Raw genomic sequence first — 23,927 nt, forward strand, 5'->3', positions numbered from 1 at the left:
TTATTACAGTAAATACTAACCATTAACGCCTAGAGTTCAACTGAAGAAATTCTTTACTGTTATAATTCAGCAGAGAAACAAGAAGCACTTATTTTCAAAACAAACAGAGCAGCTGCTAAAACATTTGTAAACATGTTTGGAGGACAGTGGTAGAGTAGAGTACAGGTACAAAGATGTATAGTGTAGTGTGCTTAAGAAGCCTACTAAAGGAAAACATAGGCTCTCATAAACTAAGCTGTAGGGTTAAACTCATTATAGCATGAACAATCTATAGGTAAATGTTCTGTACATACCAGGAGAAACTGTACTGTACTTTGTACTTACTTTGAAACCGGTTTAACAGAATCAATGTAAGTACAAAAACATTGTTGAGCAGCTTTCCTAAATTACATCACTACGCACTCACAGCACTTGTGTTGCAATGGAGTTTGGTGTTGACAAGAGCTTTTAAGTTAACATTCTGCAGTTTCACTCATCCCTCTAACATAATCAGACTTTTTATTTGGTTTGTGTGTGTCAGTCTGTAGTTATCTGGCATGGTTTGGGTACAGCTCAATCAGTTCATTCACCATACCAGGTCAGTGAGAACAAGCTCTTTCCAGGATCAATCTCCATTTATTCTCTTAACCCACTTATCAACCAGTTTATCATGGGGTGCTCGGGGTCCTATCCCGCAAACATGTCAGTGAGAGGCTGGGTACACACGGGACAGATCACCAGTCATCACAAGACTAACCACATATACACTCACATTCATACCAACGACCATTTACCACTGACCCAACATGCCAGCGTCCTATAATGTCTAGCTAAAAAATGTTTTATTTTTTACCTCTTATTGTCAGCAGCAGGCAGTGGTGGGCTTGGGGGCGTCTTCCAGCGGACCTTGTACTTTTCCTCCATCATGCTGTGGCTGAGAGAGATGTGGTAGCGCTCCAGGACGACCAGGCGCTGGCGCAGGCGTTGGGCAGACAGAGTGCTTTTGGCCATCTGAGCCGAGAGCTTCTGCTGGTCATCCACCAGGACCATCAGACAGTCCTTTAGCTCAGTCTCATCTAGGAATGGGCAGTGAAAAAATGATCATCCACAACATAATGGAACTTACTCATCACTCATAATTACTTCTCTCAGGAAAATGTGAACATTAAACTTAATTTTGAGTGCTATTATAATTATTATATTGTCATTATCATTAAGCTGTGTTTTTTTCCATTAAAAATTTTCTACTACAGATTTCTGGCAGCAAGACTTATCTTAAAATATATGTGAAAGCTTATGTGCAATATGTGTAATATATATTGTAACTTCTTACACTAAGGATTTCAGCATCAGAAAAGAATCACACTACTTTGTGTGACCTAAATGAAACAATGTCCACTGTGCTACACAAAAATATTTCAAATAACCTTCAAAAAACATTTTGATCTGTCAAGAAATTTAACAATAACATAAAGCAAATGTTACAGATTAAGCAAAAAGCATCGAACAGTGAAACCATTCTTCCATGCAGTAAACATACTGCATACTGCATTTTAATAATTTAAGCTGCAATGTGGCCTTAAATTTTTTATATTTCACTCTCAAGTTTACAAGAACCAGGGATTTATAAAAGGTATCATGTGTGTAGAGGATTCCAAAAAACCTGCAATAAGGGATGAAACATTATTTCTTACAACTACATCTCATCATTACACCAAAGACAACAAGGTCTTGTGATAGTTAAGCATATTATTTGTATATTTCACTGTAGAATGAAAAAAAATGAATACACCACATTTTTTATTTTTCCCCACTGGCCTTCACCACAACCACTCCTTTGTTCTGATCTGGTTCAAGACAAAATGCTTTATTATGTGTCTACATAGCAGTGCTGCAGGGAAGAAAAGATGGGCCAAAATAGTAGGTCTGAAATCCACTTAAGCTTTATGTAAGCCAGACTGTCCTGAGGTTGTATGAGCCACACAAGAGTCAGCTGTGCTCGGCTGTCAGGACCGATACATACCCCAGCCACACAAAGTCTCTTACTATTTATTATACATTACCATGGCTAAGAAGTAGCTTGTGGTATAGAAATGTCAAATCAGAGAGGTTGATCTAGCATGACAATAAGAAGTAAAAAGAGGAAATACACTACTAGCGATCAGAGCAAATCTGCCATGTGTTCGTGCACCATCCTGATTTCAAAACAATAGCTTGGGTCTGAGCTGTAACTGCTGAGATCAACATGTGCCAGATATCTAACCACTCAATGGAAAAGCAGGAAGTATGCTGTTTGAATTTTAAGCATCAATGACTTGTTCATGTAGCGATCCAGTTACACTCACTGTACAATCAGACCAGTGTGATTTCCTGGCTGGGTCAATAAAACCAGAGAGAAACAGCCAAGCAGCTACTAGCAAAGCTTAAATTCACTAGGCATGTAGACCCCCCCCCATTCCCCCACCCAACGCTTATCTCCCACCACCACAACACTGTCCCACCCTGTCCCGTCAGTAAACACAGCTTGGGTGAGAGACGCGACCCCGCAGTGGACCACATTATAACACCCACCAAGATTACACTCCAGAGGGGTAAAAATAACCACTCAGACCTGCAGACTCAAGTTGTCATTTCAGAGTTTCCACACCTCACGTGCCAGCAAAACACGAGTACATCAACAGGGTCTGACAGACATGAAACTGATAAATACAGGGGCTGACTGTGTGTCAGAATTGTCAGTATCAATGTATCTAGTCGACATTTAGGTGTTGTGAAACCATGTGGTGTCAGCATGGTATTAATTACTCTACTTGGAAACAGAATGCCGAAAAATAACAAGACCTACAACTGGAGAGCAGGGATGCATCACAGTCAGCCGCAGCAGGATTTATTGATATATTTTAGCCTGACACATTTTAGCCTGGCTCAGGCAGCACTCTCACCTGGTTGCCGCCCCCAGTCCCAGGTCTCAATGATGGAGTGATGTACAGACGCTGACGTCTCCTCCTCTTCTTTCTTTTCTTTGTCATTGGGTTCATCCTTCTTCTGAGCTCCAAAGCAGTCACAATCTTCTAAAAAAAAATTTAAAAAATCTTGCATCAACCATTTCCATCAGCAAGGTTAAAATACCACCACTGTTCCTCGTTCACATATCAATCTCAGACAGTTTGTGCAATTGTACCATGTTATCATAAACAGATGGCAGCAATGTGTTAATCTACCAAAAACACAGAGGGTAAATGAATTCTGTAATCTCACAGTGCCATACCTGGGTGAGCAGATTCTTCTCCGTTAAATGTTATCTCCTCATCTTTTACCATTTCATTCCACATCTCACTCAGTCCCTCTGGAGAGAATGCCCGCTGCCAAAGGAAGTGAGAAACTGAAAATCAGTCCACACTCTTCAAATTCGAAATTTTCAATTTATATTCACATCTTCATGTACATGTTTTCTTTATAAATTCTGCACAAGCATGTCACAGACAGGTTACTATCACATTATGATGGCATCACAGTCTAACTGCAGCTAAAATACATCCAATGTGACCAGTGATATCCCCCTAAAAAATAATTCATTCTGTGTATGTTGTCTGTATTTCTGTCCCCTTTAAAATTTCCAAACATCCACAGCAAACAAAAAAATTTTCATCTGTTTCACCCGCGGAAGAAAATCTGTTATGCAGTCTTCATAAGCCACCAACATACAGCTGAGAAAATGAACACTAACAAACTGCTACCAAATATAGTGAGCATCAAGAATACAAAACAGCTGCATCATCTCCATGTTCAAAATGATCCAAATGTGTGTCATCGCCTTTGTGTTACACCATTCACTCTCAGCTTAGCTTTACTAAGAAATGCTCACAAGTGGAAATTTAGCTCTTGCATTTCAAAGATCTGACATCCTTAATGTCAGAAACATGTTAGCTCACTAATGACACCAGACCAGACACTCAGCATCAAAGCTGCCTTCAACAGTGCAGAGAGCTCTAACAATAGGAAAACATGATTTTCAAGTTCATGGTGAGTCTAGACAGGCTGCAATTTGTGAAGTTGAGAGCAGACAGCTCGTTGCACAGCCAGTTTTGTAGTATGAGACAGTTCAGTCTCTTGGTTCCCAAATCTTTTCTGAGTTCATCATATATTAAGAGCAACCTCTGAAATTACTACCAACATGAGTATGTTTTCAGAACACTGCTCTTTATAAAACAATAAATATTTTTTTACTTACTCACTGTATAATTATAGGCTACATCTCTTTTCACACGCATGAGAAAGACACAAGAAAAACAATAATCATCTGTGCAAGAGACTTGATACAGCTTGTTTCCACTATTCCTCAGTCTCATGAGACTGAGTCCAGAAAATTTCATGTTGTCCTCTTGATTTGAGAACGTAGTAATTTCAGTATGAGCCCCTCCTTTAGGGAACACGCACCTGTAAGTCTACCTTCAGCCATTTGTCATGAAATCTCAGCTGAGCATCGAGGGTAAAAGATGGAGAAGGCATCTTCCCCTCTTCTCTCCTGGCTGCAAACGCAGCCAACCTGCAACAGTAAGAGATGAAAAACTGTGTTATAACACAAATTTACAAAGTCATGGTTAGGTGAGAATCAGCTATTAACGACTGAACTGTGAAAAGTGCCTGTAAACCAATGAGGATTGAGCTTCTTGCTTGTGACATAATAATAATAATAATAATAATAATAATAATAATAATAATAATAATAATAATAATAATGTGAGTTTTGACAACTCCTTTCTAGGTCTGTCTCCAGTTTCCTAAGCAAAAGTGTAGTTTAACCCCCGTCTGTTCACACTATTATTACCAAACTAGTGAACTTTCTCAGTCACGGATAATGACCATAACCAACCAATATTATCATCCAAATGTAAACAAAAGAGAAACTCAACACCCATTTTCATAACCTAATTGGACTAGATCAATCCAAACATCAAAGACAGATCTGTAAATACACAAACTAATCTGAGACAGCATCTAGGATTTTGTTTATCATGAATGTTTCTGTTGAAGTAACGTTACACAGAATGCTGTCTTAGCTCAGCCTTCATAGATTTACATGTGAATATACCTGTTATTTATATACCTTAATTAAAAAACATCATTGTGACACGCAAGTTGTATCTCACACTAGCTTCATTTTGATCATTTACGCTAAGGTTTAAGGCCGAAGATGTATCCATAACTATAACGATTCATGAGTCGTTTGCAGAAAAACGAGAATATCGTAGCATTGAAGGCTAGCAAGGGCACATTCTCTGATAACCTTCACACCGTAATTTTAGCCTGGTAATCATATAAAATAACATGCACGACTCTAGCGCGTAATAACACACACTGACACAGCATCATTACGCTTATAATGCAACACCTAATGCTAGGTAACGTTCACACTAGCTTGGCGGCTATGGCTAACTGCTTAGCTGCCAGACAGCTAATACTAACACAGTGTTAGCTAGCTAAACCAGCTCTCGTCATCCAGGCAACGACTGCCAAGCTTCAGTGACATGACAGTGAACCGAACAAGATGCAGTGTTTCACAGAGTTCAGAAACACAACGGGTAACACGTCAAGTCAGACAACAAAATTACCTGCGGTCTCTTCTCAGGCTATTCTCGTCCCCTCAGCTGCTTTGCTGCATTAACAAGACGTTCATAATGGACTTGATTGACAGATCGCGGAGTGGGGCACGAGGCATGGAAACAATTTACGTAGTTGTAACTGGGTGATTCAATGCGATTGATCTGTACCACCACAGCCCGCTGAGGTGGGGTTTCTAACGTAAGGTGGTCCGTTGGCCACAGATTCTACTCCGCCCACTCGCACTGTCCGGTGTCCTAAAATGTGCGCTCCTTTTGGATTCGAGGCGGGACATAGGAGGGGCGGGGTTAGCCTGGAATGAAGGCAAACCGTTGGGTGGCGCTCTGTCTCAAGGAAAGAGAGGAGGGTGGGGAGGTATTTATCCCACATATTTGCTTAGCTACTGAGTTATAATATGTATTTCACACAGTTTTAAATATTGATAACTATAGAATTTGTTAATTTTATTTACATTTTAAAGTCATATTCATACTTTGGTAACACATATAACATTACCGTTCAACCTAATCGAATGAAACTATTTTGATAGAATATTGTATAATTTGGGTATTCTTTTTTTTTAATCTGCTGTTATTTAATCAATTAGCTATTATGACATTTTCAGTGGTTTATCCTTTAGGTTTAATGTGTGAAGTTTAGGTCTAGCTCAGTTAAGGTTCAGTATTTAAACTATGCAATGTAATCTCTATATCTGCAGAAAAGAAATGTGAACAAAAGTCCTTCAGCATTTGGGGTCTTGCTCAAAGACGTCCCTGCAGTGAGTCCAATAAACTGATATATGAGACAGACAATTCTTTTTCCAGTGTGTGCCTCTCCTTGACCCTGGCACAGTGAAACACATGAAGCTCTAGCACTTACTTTGCTCGTGTTGTCGTCTTGAAATGGACTTGTGATGTCATTTCACTGTTCGTTGAACACAACGGGGATACATTATGGTGAAGCCTCAAGAGATGAGGGCATTCCCTATGAACGTCCCCTAGGGTGTGGTAACAATCTCGGAGGCTTTTCAGTGAGTGAAAAATTTCAGAGATGAAGAAAACATGTTTCCTGTATCAAACTGAATCTCAGTTGACGGTTGAGGTAACTCTTGAGGCAGCTAATAGTACGTTTGAGTGGAAACGTGCACAATAGTTATAAGGTATTATGTATCATTTTAAAGTGTAAATAGGAAAGAGGCAGGGACAGTGCAGCCGGGTGCTGGACGGACCGCACATGCGCATTACGGCGCTTTCAACTCAACCGAAGTTGACGACCAGTGACTCTGCAGTCAGGCTCAACCAAATGAAAAGCAGCACATTAATGGCTTTTGACTCGGAACCAAGTGATATTTCGCTTCCAGTTGCCGGAATAGTAATAGCTGTAATATCAAGTTTCATCAATGGGTCGACATTTGTGCTTCAGAAAAAGGGGATATTACGCTCCCGCGGCAGAGGTAGACTGAGACAGACGGACATAACCTTGCCTTGAAGAGTACCCACCATGGATGTACCATAAGACCTCCATGGTACCCACATGGGTAGAAGCGGGAAAGCCATACAATGATATCAATAAGTTGAGTCCGTAGACCACACAAACTAAACTCTTGATCGTGTTTCCTCTAGGAGGGTCGTATCTCAGAGATGTTGTGTGGTGGAGTGGCACAGTGTCCAGTGAGTACAGCGCCATCTATCGACTCTGTATGCTCAGTTCAGTTAGTAACGCCGTTCTGAGTTTAATGCTATGTCCCTTACTTCCTCATTTTAAATGTTGTTTTCCATGAATGTTTAAGGCGAAATACTCTGACACATCTTTTTTTTTTAAATAAACTTAGTGATTATTGGACAAATTGGGAATTTCCTGGCGTACAATGTGGCCCCTGCTGTGATAGTTACACCACTAGGAGCACTTGGGGTGTTATTTGGGTAAGTCCAAAACAGAAGTGGATTCTGACATTTAGCTTGATATTGTGATACTGTTTGGCCAAACTAACTGTACTTTATATGTGCTTAGGCCTTACACAGTGAAGTTCACTAAATAGCAGTGAATTATAACAGTTAACAGTAAGGGTGTTTTTTTGTAAGCTAAGAATAAATAGGAAATGGCAGTGGGTTTTGCCCTTATCTCAGTCTTAGCAGACAGTTGCTGACCGGGTGGGACTGTAAAGTTGTGTAAGGCTGCACCTATTATTCTTACTTTCATCATCAGATAGTGCATTGATTATTTTCTTGATTATCATTTTGTCAGTAGAATGTCTGAAAGTAGTTAAAAATGCATTTTAATATATTAGGGCCCAAGGCAACACATTCAAGTTGCTTGTTCTATCTACCAACAAAACTAACAGATTGTCCAATTATTATTATACACAACAAAGAAAAGCATCAAATCCTCACATTTGAGAAACTGGAACCAGCAAATATTTGGCATTTTTGCTTGGAAATTGACTTTAACAATGTATTAATTAGCAAAAAGTGAGACCAATTGATCAATGAACTGTTTCAAGTCAACTCAAATGTTTTGGTTAATTTTTTCAGTCTTTTTAAATGTAATTGCTACTGTTACTTAGCATCAAAAATAGCCTCAGGCATTTCTCTTGTCTGCTTAAGGCAATAATATTAGTTTGGTGGATATGACAGTAAAGTAAGGTAATAAATTTGATTCTACTTGGTCTCTAATCTAGTGAAAACTGCCAAAACTTTGTACCAAATTTATTCATTTTCTGTACAATGTCAGGTTCTGTAAATCATTTTGCTACCATGATTTTAAACCACCACAAAGTGAAGATAATGAGTCCAAAGTCAAAATATAACATTGTTGCTCCATGTAAATATGAATTGCCCTGTGTAAAATATATTTAACAAGAGGCTGCATTTGTGTGATGTAGGGCTGTGTTGGCTTCTTGGATCTTGAAGGAGCATTTAAATATCCTGGGGAAGCTTGGCTGTGTATTATGTTGCTGTGGCTCTGTGGTGCTCATCATTCATGCCCCTAAAACCGAGGCTGTAACATCCAGACTGGAGCTAGAGGAGAGGCTATCAGACCCAGGTGAAAGTTAAATTTAGTTTTTTCCTTTAAATTACTTTAGTACTTGGTAAATGTGTCTTCCAGAGTTATTAAAGATAGCCTCAGGCAGAAGTGAAAGCATTTAATTTAAATTCAAAGTAAACACTATAATGGCAATACAAATGAAGACAACTAAGATGTACTTTGTCATCCCACAGTATTTGTGATGTACGCCATGCTTGTGGTCCTACTTCTGATCACTCTAATCGTCTGGATTGCTCCAGCTCACGGCACATCAAACATCATGGTGTATGTCACCATATGTTCCCTCTTGGGAAGCTTCACTGTTCCAAGCAGCAAAGGACTCGGCCTGGTAGCTCAAGACGTCTTTGGTGAAGGGCCATCGAGCAGCAGAGCTCTGGTTCTCTTCGTGGGCCTGCTAGGGACGCTGGCTGTCAGCATCCTGATACAGTTCTTCTTCATCAACAAGGCCTTGGAGTGTTTCAGCTCCAATATGTTTGAAGCCATTTATTATGTGACGTTCACATCCACCGTGATTCTTGCCTCTGCTCTTCTCTTCAAAGAGTGGACTGCACTGACTTTGACTGACAGCCTCGCCATGCTTTGTGGTTTAACAACAGTGTGTGTTGGGGTCATTTTACTCCGCATTTCCCAGGAGGCTTTGATTACTTGGAAGAAGAAGGAGGCACAGGAAAAGACAGACTGAAATGTTTTCATATTTACATGACTTTTGTGCCACACTGCGTATCGTATTAACAGAGTCTATACTTATTTTACACAATATAAATTCCAGTTTCAATGACCAAAGCTACAGTATAACTATATATTTATAACTAATTCCACTTGACATTATACTTGAATCTCCTTGCTGTTTCTTATGAAACAGTTCTTAGTGCAATCCACAAATATCACCAACAGTAAAATGCATTTATTTTTCTCTAGATAAACATTCCTGCTGTAATTTCATTATTACAAATGCAACTTTCATCTTCATGGGTACAGTGAGCTACTAACAGCAAACTCAAACATGGCCCAGGGGCTAACAGTTCATTTGTCAGTTTTATGTTTTTACTCATTTCAAATGATTACATCCTAAAATTACAAATAATTGGGTTTACTTTCATGTAAAATGTTCTCCCTTTCTCCCATGGCCAGGCTGTCTCAGTGTAGAATCACCTACACTTTGACTTATTCAGTGTGCCTGTGAATTATTCAGTGAAATTTCAGGAGCAGGTCTCTTTAGTGCAGGAGTTGTATAGAAGATGAGTATCAAGAGTGACTGACTGTTTTGTCAAATGGATGGATCTGTAATAATGATATACCAAATATAAACTGTAGTTCTGTGGCCACTAATCAATTTGTCCAGATATTAAAGGTGGCTACATGTTATATATGTGCAATCCAAACATTTGGATTTTGGCTAATTTATTTACATTTATAAAAATGCTAATTTCTGCTACTGTGTGTGTCAGAGATGGTTTAATGGTGATGCCTAATGACTTGGCAGTGCAACCTAAACTTGAAACTGCTGTGCTGGCATTGGCACGTATTAGTTCTACTGAGGAGTCCATGAGCAAGAGACTCTGAGAGTTCTGTGGATCGTTTCTTTGATATGCTTCTGATTAATTTGCTTGATTTCAAAATAATAAAACGAGTTACATGTCATCATCACCTGTGCAACAATTTGGCTTTTTTCATCCTAATATAATAATTCCCTTGAATCCTTAATACACAGCAATTTGGCAGAGTCTAAATGAGCATTTTCAGATGTGTTGTTTTATCTGATCAACAGCCCATATATATATATATATATATTATTTTGTTATCATAGAGGAAAATAAGAACATTTTCGCTTTTGAAAAAAACCTGAAATCTGAGAGTGTTTGACATTTATGTTTGAAAAAGTGATTACTTTCCTGTCAGACAAATCATCGATTAGAAACGAGTATTTCCGTTCTATTTAAGATTTAATTATTCATGATCTGACCATGGATAAATGATAAACTGGAATCTCCAGTTTCGTTCACTGATACCTGCTGACCTTAAACTATCCTGTGTTAGAAAATACATTTACAATTAATGCTTCCTCCAGTTATTTAGTAAAACTTTGGACACATGCTATTAAACTAATAAAAAGGTTTATATCGCACACATTTTGTCTGTCATTATGCTGTAGTCCCCGTCATTAGTAATGCATATCTTAAGAAAAAGGTTGAAAATCACTCTAGTCGTTGGTGCGTTTTATAATTGACGTTGTGTGTTGACTTCCATAAAAATATCGCGAGAAACACTAATGATGTGTCGATTTTGAATTGAGAGTACAACATTATCTGTGCGTTACTGGACTTCAGCCTGCGGAGGGCACACAGTCCAGTGACCAACATCTCCAGTGATAAGCAGAAGAAGAAGCTCGCAGTGCGGCAGTCGTCAAGCGGTGTCGGGGCTGGCTGAGTGTGAGGAGAGAGAGGAAGAGAGAGGGAGAGAGAGCAGTATGTGATGGTTAGTCTCGGAGCCAGGAAAGCAGGCTAGCTGTTAGCCTACCTCTAGCTGCCACTACTTTCTTCTTCTTGGGGAAACCAGCCACCATTGTACAGGTATTCGACCCTCATTATGACTTCTCATACCGTACAAGCAACTCATACTCAGATTCCTGGTTAATGCTAACTGACTTCGCTAGCCAAGCAGCTAGCCAACCTCGCCAATGTAAGCTAACGTGGCTAACGAGGGATATACTAGCAATTAAACACGTGTAAAATTATATAGATATTACGCAGCAGTTCTGCTGCACCTGTTACTGTCGAAGTAGTGACTATAATAGTCTGATAATGATCTAAGCAACTCTGTGAAAGGGCGACTTCACGTTAGCTCGTTAAAAGGCTGCACCTAGCGTGCCCAGGTTAACATTAACCTCAGCGGTGTGTCACTTCCTGAATTCCTATGTCTTGAAATAATCTTATATTTACATAGCTTTTGTGTACAGCACCCAGACAACCGGTTGGCTACTCAACAGTAACTCCTATGTGTTTGTATGGGAACAACTGACTGTGATATTGGTTCGTTTTAAATTAGTCTGATGGATTCTTATAATTATGGTTCTGCTGTTTGTGATATCACCTGTGGAAACGGTAGGATATTACTGCTGTTTTGATGATGTTAAAGATCTCACCTTATAATTTTGATAGTAATGCCTTCTTGTCTTCCGTGTGCTCTGCTTTCAGGTGTCTGGGCTGGCCAGAACTGTACCTTTGGTCAGCATCTACACTGTCTGGTCGTAAATGTGACAGACCACATCAACGCATCCAGCCTCACTATGGGTCAGGACAGGGGGAAGTATGATTTCTACATTGGGCTGGGGTTGGCCATCAGCTCCAGCATCTTCATCGGAGGCAGTTTCATCCTCAAGAAGAAAGGACTTCTGAGGCTTGCGAGGAAGGGATCGATGCGGGCAGGTAAACACATTTTCTGTGTTTAATGGGCATCACAGCACCTCCAACACAAGGCAACAGAGTGCCCACCTTGTCAGCTGAGTTCAGGCACTCCCTGATTTAGTTGTGCAATGCTGAAAGGCAACTAAGAAGTCAAACCGGTGGGAACAGCCCATTCAGGCTTTCCTGCTTCTGCTCACCTGTGTAAGGTGTGTGATTGTGTTTGTTTGCGAGTGTATGTGAGCCTGCTCCTAGCAATCATTAACTTGATTAGTTCACTTGACCTTCAACTCAAATCCAATGCAAATGCCTGACTTGTAGACAGGATTACGTAAGTCATGTTTTGCTTACATGCAGGTGTTATTTAAATGAACAGAAGCACATGTTCTGAAATTTTTTTTTTCTGCCTCAGGCCAGGGTGGTCATGCATATCTGAAAGAATGGCTGTGGTGGGCAGGTTTACTATCAAGTAAGTGATGACACTCTGTTAACTCTTAGAAATATAATTAAATATGAGCCCATTATGGATCTGGTGATTTGCAGGTCATATAAAGATGTTGAGATTAAAATTGGGTTGAAGTTGGTTGAAAACATGTTTTTCAGACTTTTCAGAAATTAAATATAACTCTTTCTTATTGTGCTAGGTCCTCACTATTCACTGAAACATGTCACTGAAATGCTGTCAAAACCATTATAGCTAACCTGGATGTCTATATTCAACCACCTTTAACCCAGTTTTAATCTCAACTGCCATTTCCCTGCAAATCACCAAACCAGTGCATACATGCAAAGCTTTCTTTGTACTTAATATTCTTGCAACACTAAGTATGTGTGTACAGTACAGTAAAGCTCAGACAGTGTTTCAGTGTCTGTCTTCATTACAACATACTTATCCTCTTCATATTTAACTTGATGTGTCTTAATCCTTTGCAGTGGGGGCTGGGGAGGCAGCCAACTTTGCAGCATACGCCTTCGCTCCTGCGACTCTGGTCACTCCACTGGGAGCCCTCAGTGTGCTTGTGAGGTACAGACAATTGACAGGATGACTTGTGGACAGTTAAACCTTGTCTAAATTGACTTTTCCCCCTATGTTTGCAAATGGATTTGTGGAGTGGAGTCACTGTGACTGACTCTGAGTATCATATTGCAGTGCGGTGCTATCGTCATACTTCCTGACAGAGCGGCTAAACCTGCATGGGAAGCTGGGCTGCATGCTCAGCATCCTGGGCTCAACCACCATGGTGATTCACGCACCACAGGAGGAAGAGATCAGCAGCCTCGAGGACATGGCCAGGAAGCTTGTTGACCCAGGTACAAAAAAAATGTGCTTCAGAGATGCTGTCCAATAGTGTTTTCCTCTACTAAGATTTACCACTTACCCTCACTTCAACATAATATTAGAAGACTAAAGATTACCACTTGTCCATATTTTAGTTCTTTTGATTTGTATTAAATCTATCTTAACACTTTCTTCCTCCCTTTTTCCTAGGGTTTTTTGTCTTTGCCACTCTTGTCATCATTGTGGCCGTCATCTTCATATTTGTGGTGGGTCCTCGTCACGGTCAGACCAATATTCTTGTGTACATCACCATCTGCTCAGTAATCGGGGCACTATCAGTGTCCTGTGTCAAAGGACTGGGTATCGCCATAAAGGAAGCAATTGCTGGGAAAAATGTCGTGAGGAACCCGCTGGCGTGGTTGTTGCTTCTGGGTCTGGTGGCCTGTGTGAGCACACAGATCAACTACCTGAACAAGGCTCTGGACATATTCAACACCTCACTGGTGACTCCCATCTATTACGTGTTCTTTACCACATCTGTGCTCACCTGCTCCGCCATCCTCTTCAAGGAGTGGGAACACATGGGCACAGATGACGTGATTGGTACTCTCAGTGGCTTCCTCACAATCATTGTGGGTATCTTCCTGCTCCACGCCTTCAAAGACATTAGCGTTAGCTTGGCTACTCTCGCTGTGTCGATGAGGAAGGAAGAGCGGGCATTTCCTGCAGCCAATGGCATGACTTCTCACAGCACCTATGAACTGCTACATAATGAGTCTGCTGAGGACATGGAGGACAGAGAAATGGGCTTGCCTTTTGATAGCGTCTCTAGAAGAAATGGGGCAATGACTTCCTCGTTGGATCATTAAGACATTATATTTTTTCCAGCCTCCGTGGTGACAGACCAACCATGGCATTGTTGTGGCGTATGAGAACAATGAGACAATCAGCTGTATGGGAAAAGTGACTTGGGTCAGACCAGTGGATTGTATTTAATGTTTTAATTTGCCTTACTTTTCTCAGAATATGACCCGCTCATATTCAGTTACAGTTAGAACTTAATTTCATTCCCCTGTAGCGCTGTAAATATGAGTTTTTTAAGAAATGTTTTGTTATATGTACATGCATATTCATGCACTGACTTACTTTCTATAAATCAGAAAGATAAAAGTTTTAATATATCTTCTATATGAGGTCCTGCTGACAGTGATTACATTTAAAAGGACATACACTATGATTTGAGTTTTCATGATACTTGAAAGTAACAACTGTTTTTGTTGGGAGTCATTCTGAACATTTTTTGTAGTGTTTACATGAAAAGCTCTTGAGATGAAACAACAGATTTGTTACATATTTATTGAATTAAAATGATTAAAACATTTGAAAACACAAGGCACAATGAATAAATGCTTAACATGAGTATGAGCATTGTTACTTTTCAGTTTCCTTTAAACCGTTTAGCATGCATGTTCAACAGTATAGAAAATACAAATTTACTTTCACCCCCACTTAAAATAGGTTACTGTTCACCCTTAATAATCCACCACTGCAAACCCTTAAATATTTATCTGATAAAAACTAATTTCCCTTCCCTGATCTATAGCTTTCTGCAAGTATAAAACAAAGAGTAGCTCATCCATAAAAGGGGAAATGTCTATCATTTCTTATAAGGCACAAGTGAATACAAAAAAAATCATTGACAAAAAATGTGGCCCAACTTTCTTACATTTAATGGTCCTTTGCTACAGAAGACCTAGAGTAAATGTGGAGGAATAATTGTAGATGGTCTGGTAATGCTGACAGTGTTTGGAACTTCGTGCTGGTCCAGAGTATCGACAGTGGCAGCAGTAGCACCTCAGCTGCTGGCAAGTGACTGGTGTATTGGTGGTTGGAAGCATCGGACGTGTTCGACCGGCATGTTCTCTCCATCTCCAGACTTCAGGTACTTGTTCAGGATGGCAAATATCTCATTGTTGAGGACTTGGAATTTGCGGATTCTGTCCACCATTTTCTTCAGTGGCTAAGGGAAGCAGAGAATACAAAGACACTGAGTATCTTGTGATCAGAGAAAACGATTTTTTACCCTTATTCAATCTTTCTGTAATGTTCTGAGAGATAATCAGTTTTGTACAGAAAAGAAAAAGACAGTTGGTGTTTTATGATGCTCTGTATTGATTCTGGGCCTAAAAGGATTAATTCAACATGTTGTAAAGTACACTTACTGGTTTTCTTGTTGAGAGTTAGATCTGAAGATTGATATCACACACATCTATCAGTTAAATATGATGCTATAACCATAATCTCAGCATAAAAACAGAAAGCTAATGGAAATCACTAGTCTGGCTCTGTCTCTAGACAACAAAATCTGCCATATATGTATAACTAAAGGACCACACACTTTCAAACCTGTCCTGTGATGAACTGCCATTTCAGTCATCGTCATTGTTGTTTATGACAGTGCTGCTAATCCTCATCTCTCCAACTTACCACACTCTTGATGATCTCATCCTTGCCGTCGTGTTTCTGCACCTTGAGAAGGTGGTAGCTGAAGTCGAGGATGTCAAAGCGTCTCTGCTGTCCCAGCAGGGCGATGATCATGCAGCCCGCCCAGTGCAGTCCGTCTCCGAAGCACTGCCTGGAGAACAGGAATGGGGTGTTAATAAAAATGTGACGCTTTAAATCCCATGTGGCACAAGGGTGTAGTACAGATGTGTGCTCTGCTACACTCACTCCACTGTGAACTCATGGGCTCCCACAGGGATGCAGTACACAAACTGCATAGCACTCCAGAGACGGTGGAACTCCACACACTCGTCCACGTGCATCACGCCGTTGCTGGGCAGCGGTCCGCGCCAGATGGGGTCATCCAGGAAGCCTCGTACACGTGTGAGGATGACCTCAAACATGGACAGACCGCAACACAGCCTCTCTTTGGTCAGGAGGTCGCCCTCGCGAGCGATGGCTATTTGCTGGAGGAGAGGTGAAGCAGGAGACACGTTGGAGGATTTACATCACAACAAAACTGAGAGCTGTCATGTCCAACAGATCAGCAACTCAAGCAGCGATGACAGTTTCCTGTCCTGCCATTTGTAAAATAGCTGTACCTGTGGTGTACCAAGGCGCTCGATCAGTGGAACCATATGCAGTGCTGTGTACTTGGCTTCCAAGCGCTTCATCTTGGCATCCAGGCGTTCCCCCTCTGCACAGTGAGGAAAAGACAAGCAGAACAGATTAGTGCTGTGATATCCTATTACTCTTTCACTGTCAACAAATCCCATGAAAAGACCAAAGTCAACAATGAACTGATCCTATTCTATTATTACATGGGAATCCAGAGCCTAATATACCTTTCTCTACTTTCCTCAGAGCCACAGTGCTCCACTGTTACTAACTAAAAACATAAATGAATCACACTGTGCACAAAGTGACATGTTCCTTGATTGCCAGGAACGCACACTTGTTTATTTTGACTCACTACAGCATCAGGTGTATTAATCCACAGTTGAAAATAGTCCGCTACAAGTCCTCTATTTGCTAAAAACTACAGTGCCCACTTCTTGTAGGAAATCATTTCCCCTTTTCTAAAAATGAAAGTATATATTCACACCCGCTTCACACAGTCACTGGTGGGCTGTGCAGGGGTGAGAAAGTAAACAGGGTTTAAATTTAAGTGCAACACCATAGATGACTTGCAGGAAAGACTGATAGTGTGCACTGTTATCTCCATATTCAAACCATTATTACTCGCTCCCCAATGCCAGACAATTTTTCATTCAGCCTTCGGGTGTAGCTGCTCAGAACAGGTACAAACAGCCTTCCCACACACATCATACAAACTAGCTCAGAGACACCAGCCTTCTTCTCAAAACATCAGACTCACTTTTCCACTTGAAAATTAACTTTATGTTCTCTCTTGTATTTACCTTTGACATGGACTCTGGGGAGAATGTTTTGGAAAGGTGCAGCATGCAGCAAATCACAAACTTCTTCTTGCGACTGGAAGGAAGATACGATAAAAGTCAGAACACTGGCAATTATAAAGACCTGAAAACACTCGAGACAAAATCCTGCGATCCGTACCAGACTCTGCTCGCTCAGCAGACAGAACAGGAGGGCGTTGCCCACCTCCCTCAGGTTCTGGAAACACACCGTCTTGAGCTCAGCATATTCAACGATGTCCTTCAGCTGGTGGTGAAAGAATTCCAGGATACCTAAAAAGAAATACAAGTTCCAATCACCTCATCTCCCGCCTAATAACATATCCACCTCACTATTAAATAGCCCTCATACATCCATCACAGCAGCAGGTGCATCCTATTCAATAATAAGCACATAAGCTTATTATTAAGCACTAATGGTATGGCAGCACAGCTAATTTTCTCAGATATCTTAAGCACAGAGCTTTGTGAGATGAGGGGAGTCAGCGTGACTTCTTCCTCAGTCTGTTCTGCTGCATTTCCTTGCTGCACTGCACTAAAGCTACAGAAGGAGAAAACAATTTGAACTTAACAAGCACAAACCTATCTGCTATCTGTTCTATCATCTATTAGCAGGTGCTCTCACAGGGGGCCTCTTCAACAACAATGCAACTACTTTCCCCTCACATCTGAAAGCTTCAGTTAAAGCTTTCAAACAGCTCACTGTAGGTAGCATAGTCCTTTCAACTGGAGTGTTACATTTCTGTTCTGTGACCAGTTCTTTTACAGTTCTAGTTATTTGACCGCAGTTAACAGATATAGAAGGATACATTTTCACTGACCTGGGGAGCCATACTCGTGTCGGGGAAGCCGACAGATCTTGGGCATCACTTCCATCAGGGTCTTCACATACTGCATTATGGTGCCCTGGAGCTATACAAGAAAAAGAGAGTATAACATAGTCAAATAATTCAGTTAAGAGGAAGAAACTCAACCTATCTGAGCCAAAGAAGACTCTTGCTGTTGATTCAATTACATTTACAGCTGATAAAGAAAGCAGCCTCTTATGACCCCTCCACACAGTAATGTTCTCTCGGGAGTTTCAGCAGTGACATTATGCCTCCCATGCACTGTTACTGCTCACTGTCCTACTCACCAGGCTTTTGACAACCTTCAGCAGTTCCTCCATCACGACAGCGATGCCCTGGTAGCCCAGCAGTCTACACATGACCTTGATGTGCGGGGGACCCAGGAAGTTCCTATAGGAGCTGAATATGCTGCTATATGCCAGGTTCAAGGTCTACATTCAGATGAAAGAAAAGGGAAACAAGACCAAGTTAAGTTCCAACACTTGTATTGTATTGTATAGGTCTGAGGACAAATACTTTAATGGTAAAAGCTCATACTGGCGCTATATGATATGCCAAGTGAGGAGACTTCATTCTCTGGGGACCATGAATGCCTATATAAAACTTCCTGCCAAAACATTGAATCATTGTCGACATATCTCAGTCTGTATCAAAGTGGTAGACTGAACAACAGCTACTGCCATTCTTGGAACTAAAAACTGGTTAACCTCCTTAGGGGCATGAATGTGCTCAAGAAATTGAATGACAATCTGCCTAGTAAATTATGAGACATCTTGTGTGCAGAATTTGGCCTGAGGGCGGCGCTAGATGAAAAGCTCATGAGTTTGAAAGATGTAAAGGATAAACTTCACAGCAATCTGCCCACTGGATTTTGATATTTTTTGTATATGTAGAAATATGTGCTTGATGGAAAAACACCAGTGTCAGGGATCAGAAGCAGCATTACGTATCATCCTCCGGGGACCACAAATAACCACAGTAAATTTCATGACAATCTGGCCAGCAGTTGTTTAGAGACTTTGTTCTGGACCAAACAGTTGGACAGATGGATTGACTCACTGAAAAACATTTCAGCCCCATCTCTGGACTCCACCAAAAAAGATCCCACCACTAGATTTTCATGATACCATGGAGAGGACAAAGGGCTGGTCTGGCTGGGGAAAGTAATGTCTATAATTTCATTAGCTAAACTAATAAGGAAAAAATAGTAACAGAAAACAATATCAGAACAGCCAATTTTTTTTTTCTAACATCCACCTCAAGAGCTCTCTCTCCCCTCTGTCGGCAGATAGTTGAAGCTGGTGCTGTAATCCAGCAGCACTCCCACTAGTGAGGCAGCAGCGGACACAAGGACACACCAATCTCTAGTCCACTCCTGAGACTGAAAACCTACACAGCAGCACCTGGTGTCACAGCCTCTGATACAGTCACAGTGGAACAGATCATATATGACTGAACGGCAAGAGGACAACAGGATAATCTGAACCAGCACCTCAAGCGCTAAAAATTGGTATGTTCAACACGTGCTGCCACTGTTTTCCCGGTAAGCCTTCCCTCCTTTCATGCTTGTATGACTAATAATTCTCTTAACATGGCTCTTTACCATATAGACAAGTGTGTTTTGTTGCTATGGGTTACAGCTCATGCACCAGAAAAAAACTCACTTTAATTCTAAAAGAAAAAAAAGGGAAACAATTTAAAACTGACTTTAAACCTGCTATATTTGTGACATTATTGGTGTCTGAAATTATCACTGCTTTTCATAATGGCTTCTTTAGAGAAGTCCATTGAAAATAAGGAATAATGAGCAAGTAGACCATTTACTTTGAGCACCACACCCACTCTGCATTAGTTTGAATGGCAGGACTGTGCATCTTTTTGTATGCTGTTATTATTTTGCTGTTATTATTTGTGCGGCGAACATGACATTTTTCATTATGTTTACCACTATGCACTGTGAGTGGGATGTAAAGGAGTGGAGTAATTAAATGTTTTATTGAACCTACTTTTCTATGTAATTTGGCTGTAGGTGAGTCAGGATTGTGACATTTTTGCCACTATAACAGAAAGGTGCTGTAATCCCAAATAGTCAAAACAGACTGTAATCACACCAAACAAGCACCACAACACCATCAAACCTGCTATTTTCACAGTGATTTAATGACTACCTGTTAGTGGTGAAGGCTCCACATATGAGCTGCTAGGTGGAGAGAAACACAAAAATGACATCTTCATGTCACCTCATCTTTCAGTGTCTTACTCTGTGTTTATGTAATCTCTCTTTCCCAGTTCAGTTTTCTATTGTCAGCATACAAAGACTGTAATAACTGAGGAAGGCTTCGCTCATATCAACTCGACTCGACAACACCTCCTCATGGGGATTGCAGTCTACAACATCTCCGCCACCTCAGCCAGGGTGAGCTGGCCTTCGTCCCCCGGCTGCCTGGACACCTTCTACAGTGTCATGTACGACCCCAACTGGAACAGCCTGCTCATGGGCTACAAGCGCAAGAGTTTCATGCACGAGGAACGCATCCCTGTCAGTCAGACCAGCACACACCTGGCCAACCTTCTCCCCCAGACCGCCTACTTCCTGTGTGTGACGTGTCAGGCTGCCAATCCGGTGCGGGACCAATGCCAGGTGTTCAGCACTCTGAGTGAGAGCGGTGAAGGTCACGACAGAGCGGGCTGGGAGCTCGCCATGGGCGTCTGGCTGACGTGCTGCATCTTGCTCCTGGTCATCGCCGGCATCCTGTTGTGGGGATGTCTTCACACCATCTGCTCCCTCCCGAACCAGGCCGCAGACAGCTGTCCTGTGGTGACCAACTCGACCCTTCAAGACATGTCCGGATCTGGACGCCTCTACACCCCCCGGAGCAGCAGCGAGGACAGCACCAAACATGCCACCATCATGCAGCCCCCCCTCCTCTCAGCGCAGACCAATAGCCACATAATTAACCAAGACCATGAGCTGAGGACGCTCGCTAAGCTGTCTGGCAGCGAGCCAGCATGAATCAACTGGATTGAGGTCATCACAGCATTGTTCTGCCCAGACTGAATTGTCACTGAGTATTTTCATCCACTGATGAAATCCTATTTGTATTTAAGAGAAATAAAAATGTTTTCACAGGAACCATTTTAAAAAAGTATTACTGCACCACTTCAAACTGTTCAATGATAAAAACTCTGCCAACGCTTTCAATAATAATTTATCTGGTCTATAAAGTTTGTTCCAGTGAATGTTTCTCTTGTAAATAAAAAGAAGTTCATGAAGGACTTTTTGATCTGTAATGTACATTTAGATGCTTGCATAAAAACACCTACATTTTTTTCATTTATTTTGCACATCCTAAGAGATTTCACACCGTTTCCCATAATTATGCTTTTCCTCTTATATTTTTTTAGATGTCTCTTACTAACATGTAGTGAATGTTTGTGGGTCAGTCAGTTCAAGAAATCGACAGAAACAATCCCCCATTCATGGACTCCAAGAATATGAAATAAAAGGATCACACTCTCTAAGATTAAAGAAAAATGTAGTGACCTTTGATCCGTACAGATACTGGGGCTGAGCGTTGGGTGGCTTGTCCCTCTGGAACTCCTGAGAGAAAGGCAGGATGGTGCGCACAAACCTGGACACACAGATAGAGATTATTTAAACATGTATCTCTGCTATCACCAACATCAGGATATAATGTACACGATAAGAGATGGCAGGGGGCTAAAAGGAAAAAAATACACACACACACACACACACATATATATATATATATATATATAACCTTGGTGCGGTATTATGTTGCAGAAGCAGCTTTATCATTTGAGAAAATAAAATATATATAAACCGAACATGGAACATTAAACATTCTTGGCTTATATAACGACAGAACAAGTTCAAAATGTGTGCTTCTTTGCAGACTATATGGAGGCTGTTACTGCTACAATCAGCGGTGTGGTTTCTTTTAAACAGCATATAACCAAACAGATGATACAGAACCAATACACTGGTTTATTAGTGATCAAACCTCGACTCTGAACTGTGTTACTGATTCCAGGCCTTTTAATAAGAGCAGGGCTAAAACAAAGCAAAGCTTTATGTTGTTACATTTATAGTACCTTTTCAACATGTTCAAACTAAAGACAAATGAGGAGTATTGACTGTTAAAGTCAGCATTAACTTTGCTACTACTCATGGCAAGATTAACCTGCTATGTTGCCGCTACGCAATAGTTTGTTGCTGGATTGTACCGATTCCCACCATACAAGACAGTTTTTTATTTCACCAGACACCCAACAAACCAAGTACTCTAGAGATGTAAGAAATGATCACATGAACAATTAGCTGATCAACAGAAAATTAATATGCAACAAATCTGATACACTGATTAGTCCTGTAAGTGAAACTATTTTAAGGTAAAAAACGCAAAAATGTCCCTGGTTTAAGGGCCGTTTTCCTGGTTTTCTTAGTCTTCTATGATCCTAAACTCCTCTGGTTTTACACTCTTGGTGAGACAATGTAAGTAATTTGTGTTAATCTGGGTTTTGGGAAATTGTGATGGGCATTCAGGTTAATGATTAAATTGATTAATAAATAATCAGCCGACTAATTATTTGTTTGATTTTTTTTTTTTTTAACTGACCCAGAACAGGTCGTTTCCTGCTAACAATGCCACTGTGTGCCACCTGTGTATTATGTAATTAATGACTGATGTAACCTCCTCATGGTCATTAATCATGATCGCAACATTTTGGCAGGGACTCATGTTTTGAAAAGTAATTGGCTTGATGGCTATTCTTCTCTCTTTTCTCTATTATAAACAAATGTCAGAGTTAATCAGCTAAGTGGTTTTCCACCAACACACTCAGAAAGGACAGGCATAGTGTTGACTGCAGCAGTGGATTGTGACCCTAATAAACACACCTGTTGGTAGATCCATTGTAGCAATAGTTAGGCAAGAAGTCATAGTTTAGCTCCCAGAAGACGTGCAGTGTTATCCGGCCGTAGGGAGCCGACACGTTGTGGTTGGCCTCGCGGAACATGGCGTCCAAGCTGTCCAGAGTCAAAAACTTACTAAGGAGCTTGTGCGTCATACGGTTGATCTCCAGCAGACCTTCCAGTTCCTTTAATAAAGTAATACACAAAAAGAAACAGTCCATCAGTGCACACCAACGCACACTTCTTAGTCACATTAGTCCAAGGACAAAAATCATAGAAAGCTCACATTTTCCTCAAGAAACAGACACAAAGACGTGAATAACAGGCATAAACACAGAGGAACTCATAGAATGTCATTTATTCACAAAGATAAAACTGATTAAACATACCATAATTGAGGTGAGGTCCTCACTCTCAAAGCGATTGATGGCCAGCTCTAGAGACTTTGCAAGGGCAGCTGAAACTCTCTGAGTGATGAGCCTGTTCAGATCAATGGAGCGGCCTAGGAGCTGAGGTTCACGACCAGTTAGTAATGGAAGCACAGCATGAAGGAAAAATAATGACGTGGCAGTGCAGAGAGATCAAAATGCATGCCTGATACAGCATATACTCTACCTGGACGTGGCGTTGCTTGAGCAGAGTCTCGTAGCGGTTGGAGGCAGGCCAGGGAATATTGGCCCCTTGGTTCTTGCAGTCAGTTCTCAGACGTTTGTCGAGCAGAAGACTGAGGGATTTAAAGGAAGGATTGTACAGGGTGTTGTCATAAAAGTGTGGATCCACATTTTGAAATTATTTTTCTTACAGAAACTAGTGAATTACAACAGCCTCCAGCACCCACATCTGTATCAGATGAGGTCATCGACACCGTCCATCCAGTTCAAAATGTGTTCATTCCAACAG

General features: G+C 40.9%; 5 protein-coding genes across 10 annotated transcripts in view; 3 read left to right on the top strand and 2 right to left on the bottom strand.

Annotated features, from left to right (window-relative positions):
- Window positions 1-5,759, bottom strand: part of herc2 (HECT and RLD domain containing E3 ubiquitin protein ligase 2) — a 39,911-nt gene extending 34,152 nt beyond the window's left edge. For 2 of the 3 annotated variants that reach the window (XM_018669935.2, XM_018669933.2), the window contains exons 1-5: window positions 5,592-5,758; window positions 4,417-4,525; window positions 3,248-3,341; window positions 2,922-3,050; window positions 833-1,055 (exon numbers count right to left, since the gene is read on the bottom strand). In XM_018669935.2, the coding sequence (XP_018525451.1) occupies window positions 833-1,055; window positions 2,922-3,050; window positions 3,248-3,341; window positions 4,417-4,488 (518 nt within the window). In that variant the 5' untranslated portion in view covers window positions 4,489-4,525; window positions 5,592-5,758. Of the gene's footprint in view, window positions 1-832; window positions 1,056-2,921; window positions 3,051-3,247; window positions 3,342-4,416; window positions 4,526-5,591 lie in introns of all 3 variants that reach the window. The other variant, XM_018669934.2, reaches the window with a different exon arrangement.
- Window positions 5,760-6,631: 872 nt separating this feature from the next.
- On the top strand, window positions 6,632-10,272 carry nipa1 (NIPA magnesium transporter 1). 2 transcript variants are annotated; one of them, XM_018669854.2, is made up of 5 exons: window positions 6,632-7,033; window positions 7,203-7,250; window positions 7,412-7,502; window positions 8,462-8,622; window positions 8,799-10,272. In XM_018669854.2, exons 1-5 carry the CDS (start codon window positions 6,814-6,816, stop codon window positions 9,305-9,307), a joined length of 1,029 nt encoding a protein of 342 aa, XP_018525370.1. In that variant the 5' UTR covers window positions 6,632-6,813; the 3' UTR covers window positions 9,308-10,272. The 2 variants fall into 2 exon arrangements, with proteins under 2 accessions (XP_018525370.1, XP_018525371.1); XM_018669855.2 differs by having other exon boundaries at window positions 6,634-7,105.
- Window positions 10,273-10,937: 665 nt separating this feature from the next.
- Window positions 10,938-14,724, top strand: nipa2 (NIPA magnesium transporter 2). 2 transcript variants are annotated; one of them, XM_018669853.2, is made up of 6 exons: window positions 10,938-11,195; window positions 11,820-12,050; window positions 12,439-12,495; window positions 12,960-13,050; window positions 13,177-13,337; window positions 13,516-14,724. In XM_018669853.2, exons 2-6 carry the CDS (start codon window positions 11,912-11,914, stop codon window positions 14,172-14,174), a joined length of 1,107 nt encoding a protein of 368 aa, XP_018525369.1. In that variant the 5' UTR covers window positions 10,938-11,195; window positions 11,820-11,911; the 3' UTR covers window positions 14,175-14,724. The 2 variants fall into 2 exon arrangements, with proteins under 2 accessions (XP_018525369.1, XP_050933185.1); XM_051077228.1 differs by lacking the exon at window positions 10,938-11,195 and adding an exon at window positions 11,563-11,726.
- Window positions 14,646-23,927, bottom strand: part of cyfip1 (cytoplasmic FMR1 interacting protein 1) — a 28,492-nt gene continuing 19,210 nt past the window's right edge. For both annotated transcript variants that reach the window (XM_018669849.2, XM_018669848.2), the window contains exons 20-31: window positions 23,643-23,751; window positions 23,417-23,536; window positions 23,013-23,212; window positions 21,636-21,723; window positions 18,379-18,522; window positions 18,065-18,155; window positions 17,386-17,516; window positions 17,229-17,301; window positions 16,410-16,504; window positions 16,036-16,274; window positions 15,793-15,940; window positions 14,646-15,325 (exon numbers count right to left, since the gene is read on the bottom strand). In XM_018669849.2, coding sequence (XP_018525365.1) covers window positions 15,161-15,325; window positions 15,793-15,940; window positions 16,036-16,274; window positions 16,410-16,504; window positions 17,229-17,301; window positions 17,386-17,516; window positions 18,065-18,155; window positions 18,379-18,522; window positions 21,636-21,723; window positions 23,013-23,212; window positions 23,417-23,536; window positions 23,643-23,751 — 1,603 coding nt within the window. In that variant the 3' untranslated portion in view covers window positions 14,646-15,160. The remainder of the gene's footprint in view (window positions 15,326-15,792; window positions 15,941-16,035; window positions 16,275-16,409; window positions 16,505-17,228; window positions 17,302-17,385; window positions 17,517-18,064; window positions 18,156-18,378; window positions 18,523-21,635; window positions 21,724-23,012; window positions 23,213-23,416; window positions 23,537-23,642; window positions 23,752-23,927) is intronic.
- Window positions 18,529-21,364, top strand: LOC108878866 (fibronectin type III domain-containing protein 9). The gene is made up of 2 exons (XM_018669857.2): window positions 18,529-19,634; window positions 20,381-21,364. The coding sequence occupies exon 2, from the start codon at window positions 20,466-20,468 to the stop codon at window positions 21,102-21,104; it is 639 nt and encodes a 212-aa protein (XP_018525373.1). The 5' UTR covers window positions 18,529-19,634; window positions 20,381-20,465; the 3' UTR covers window positions 21,105-21,364.

The sequence above is a fragment of the Lates calcarifer genome, linkage group LG17 (genome assembly GCF_001640805.2).
Source record: "Lates calcarifer isolate ASB-BC8 linkage group LG17, TLL_Latcal_v3, whole genome shotgun sequence".
Taxonomy (NCBI): Eukaryota; Metazoa; Chordata; class Actinopteri; family Centropomidae; genus Lates; species Lates calcarifer.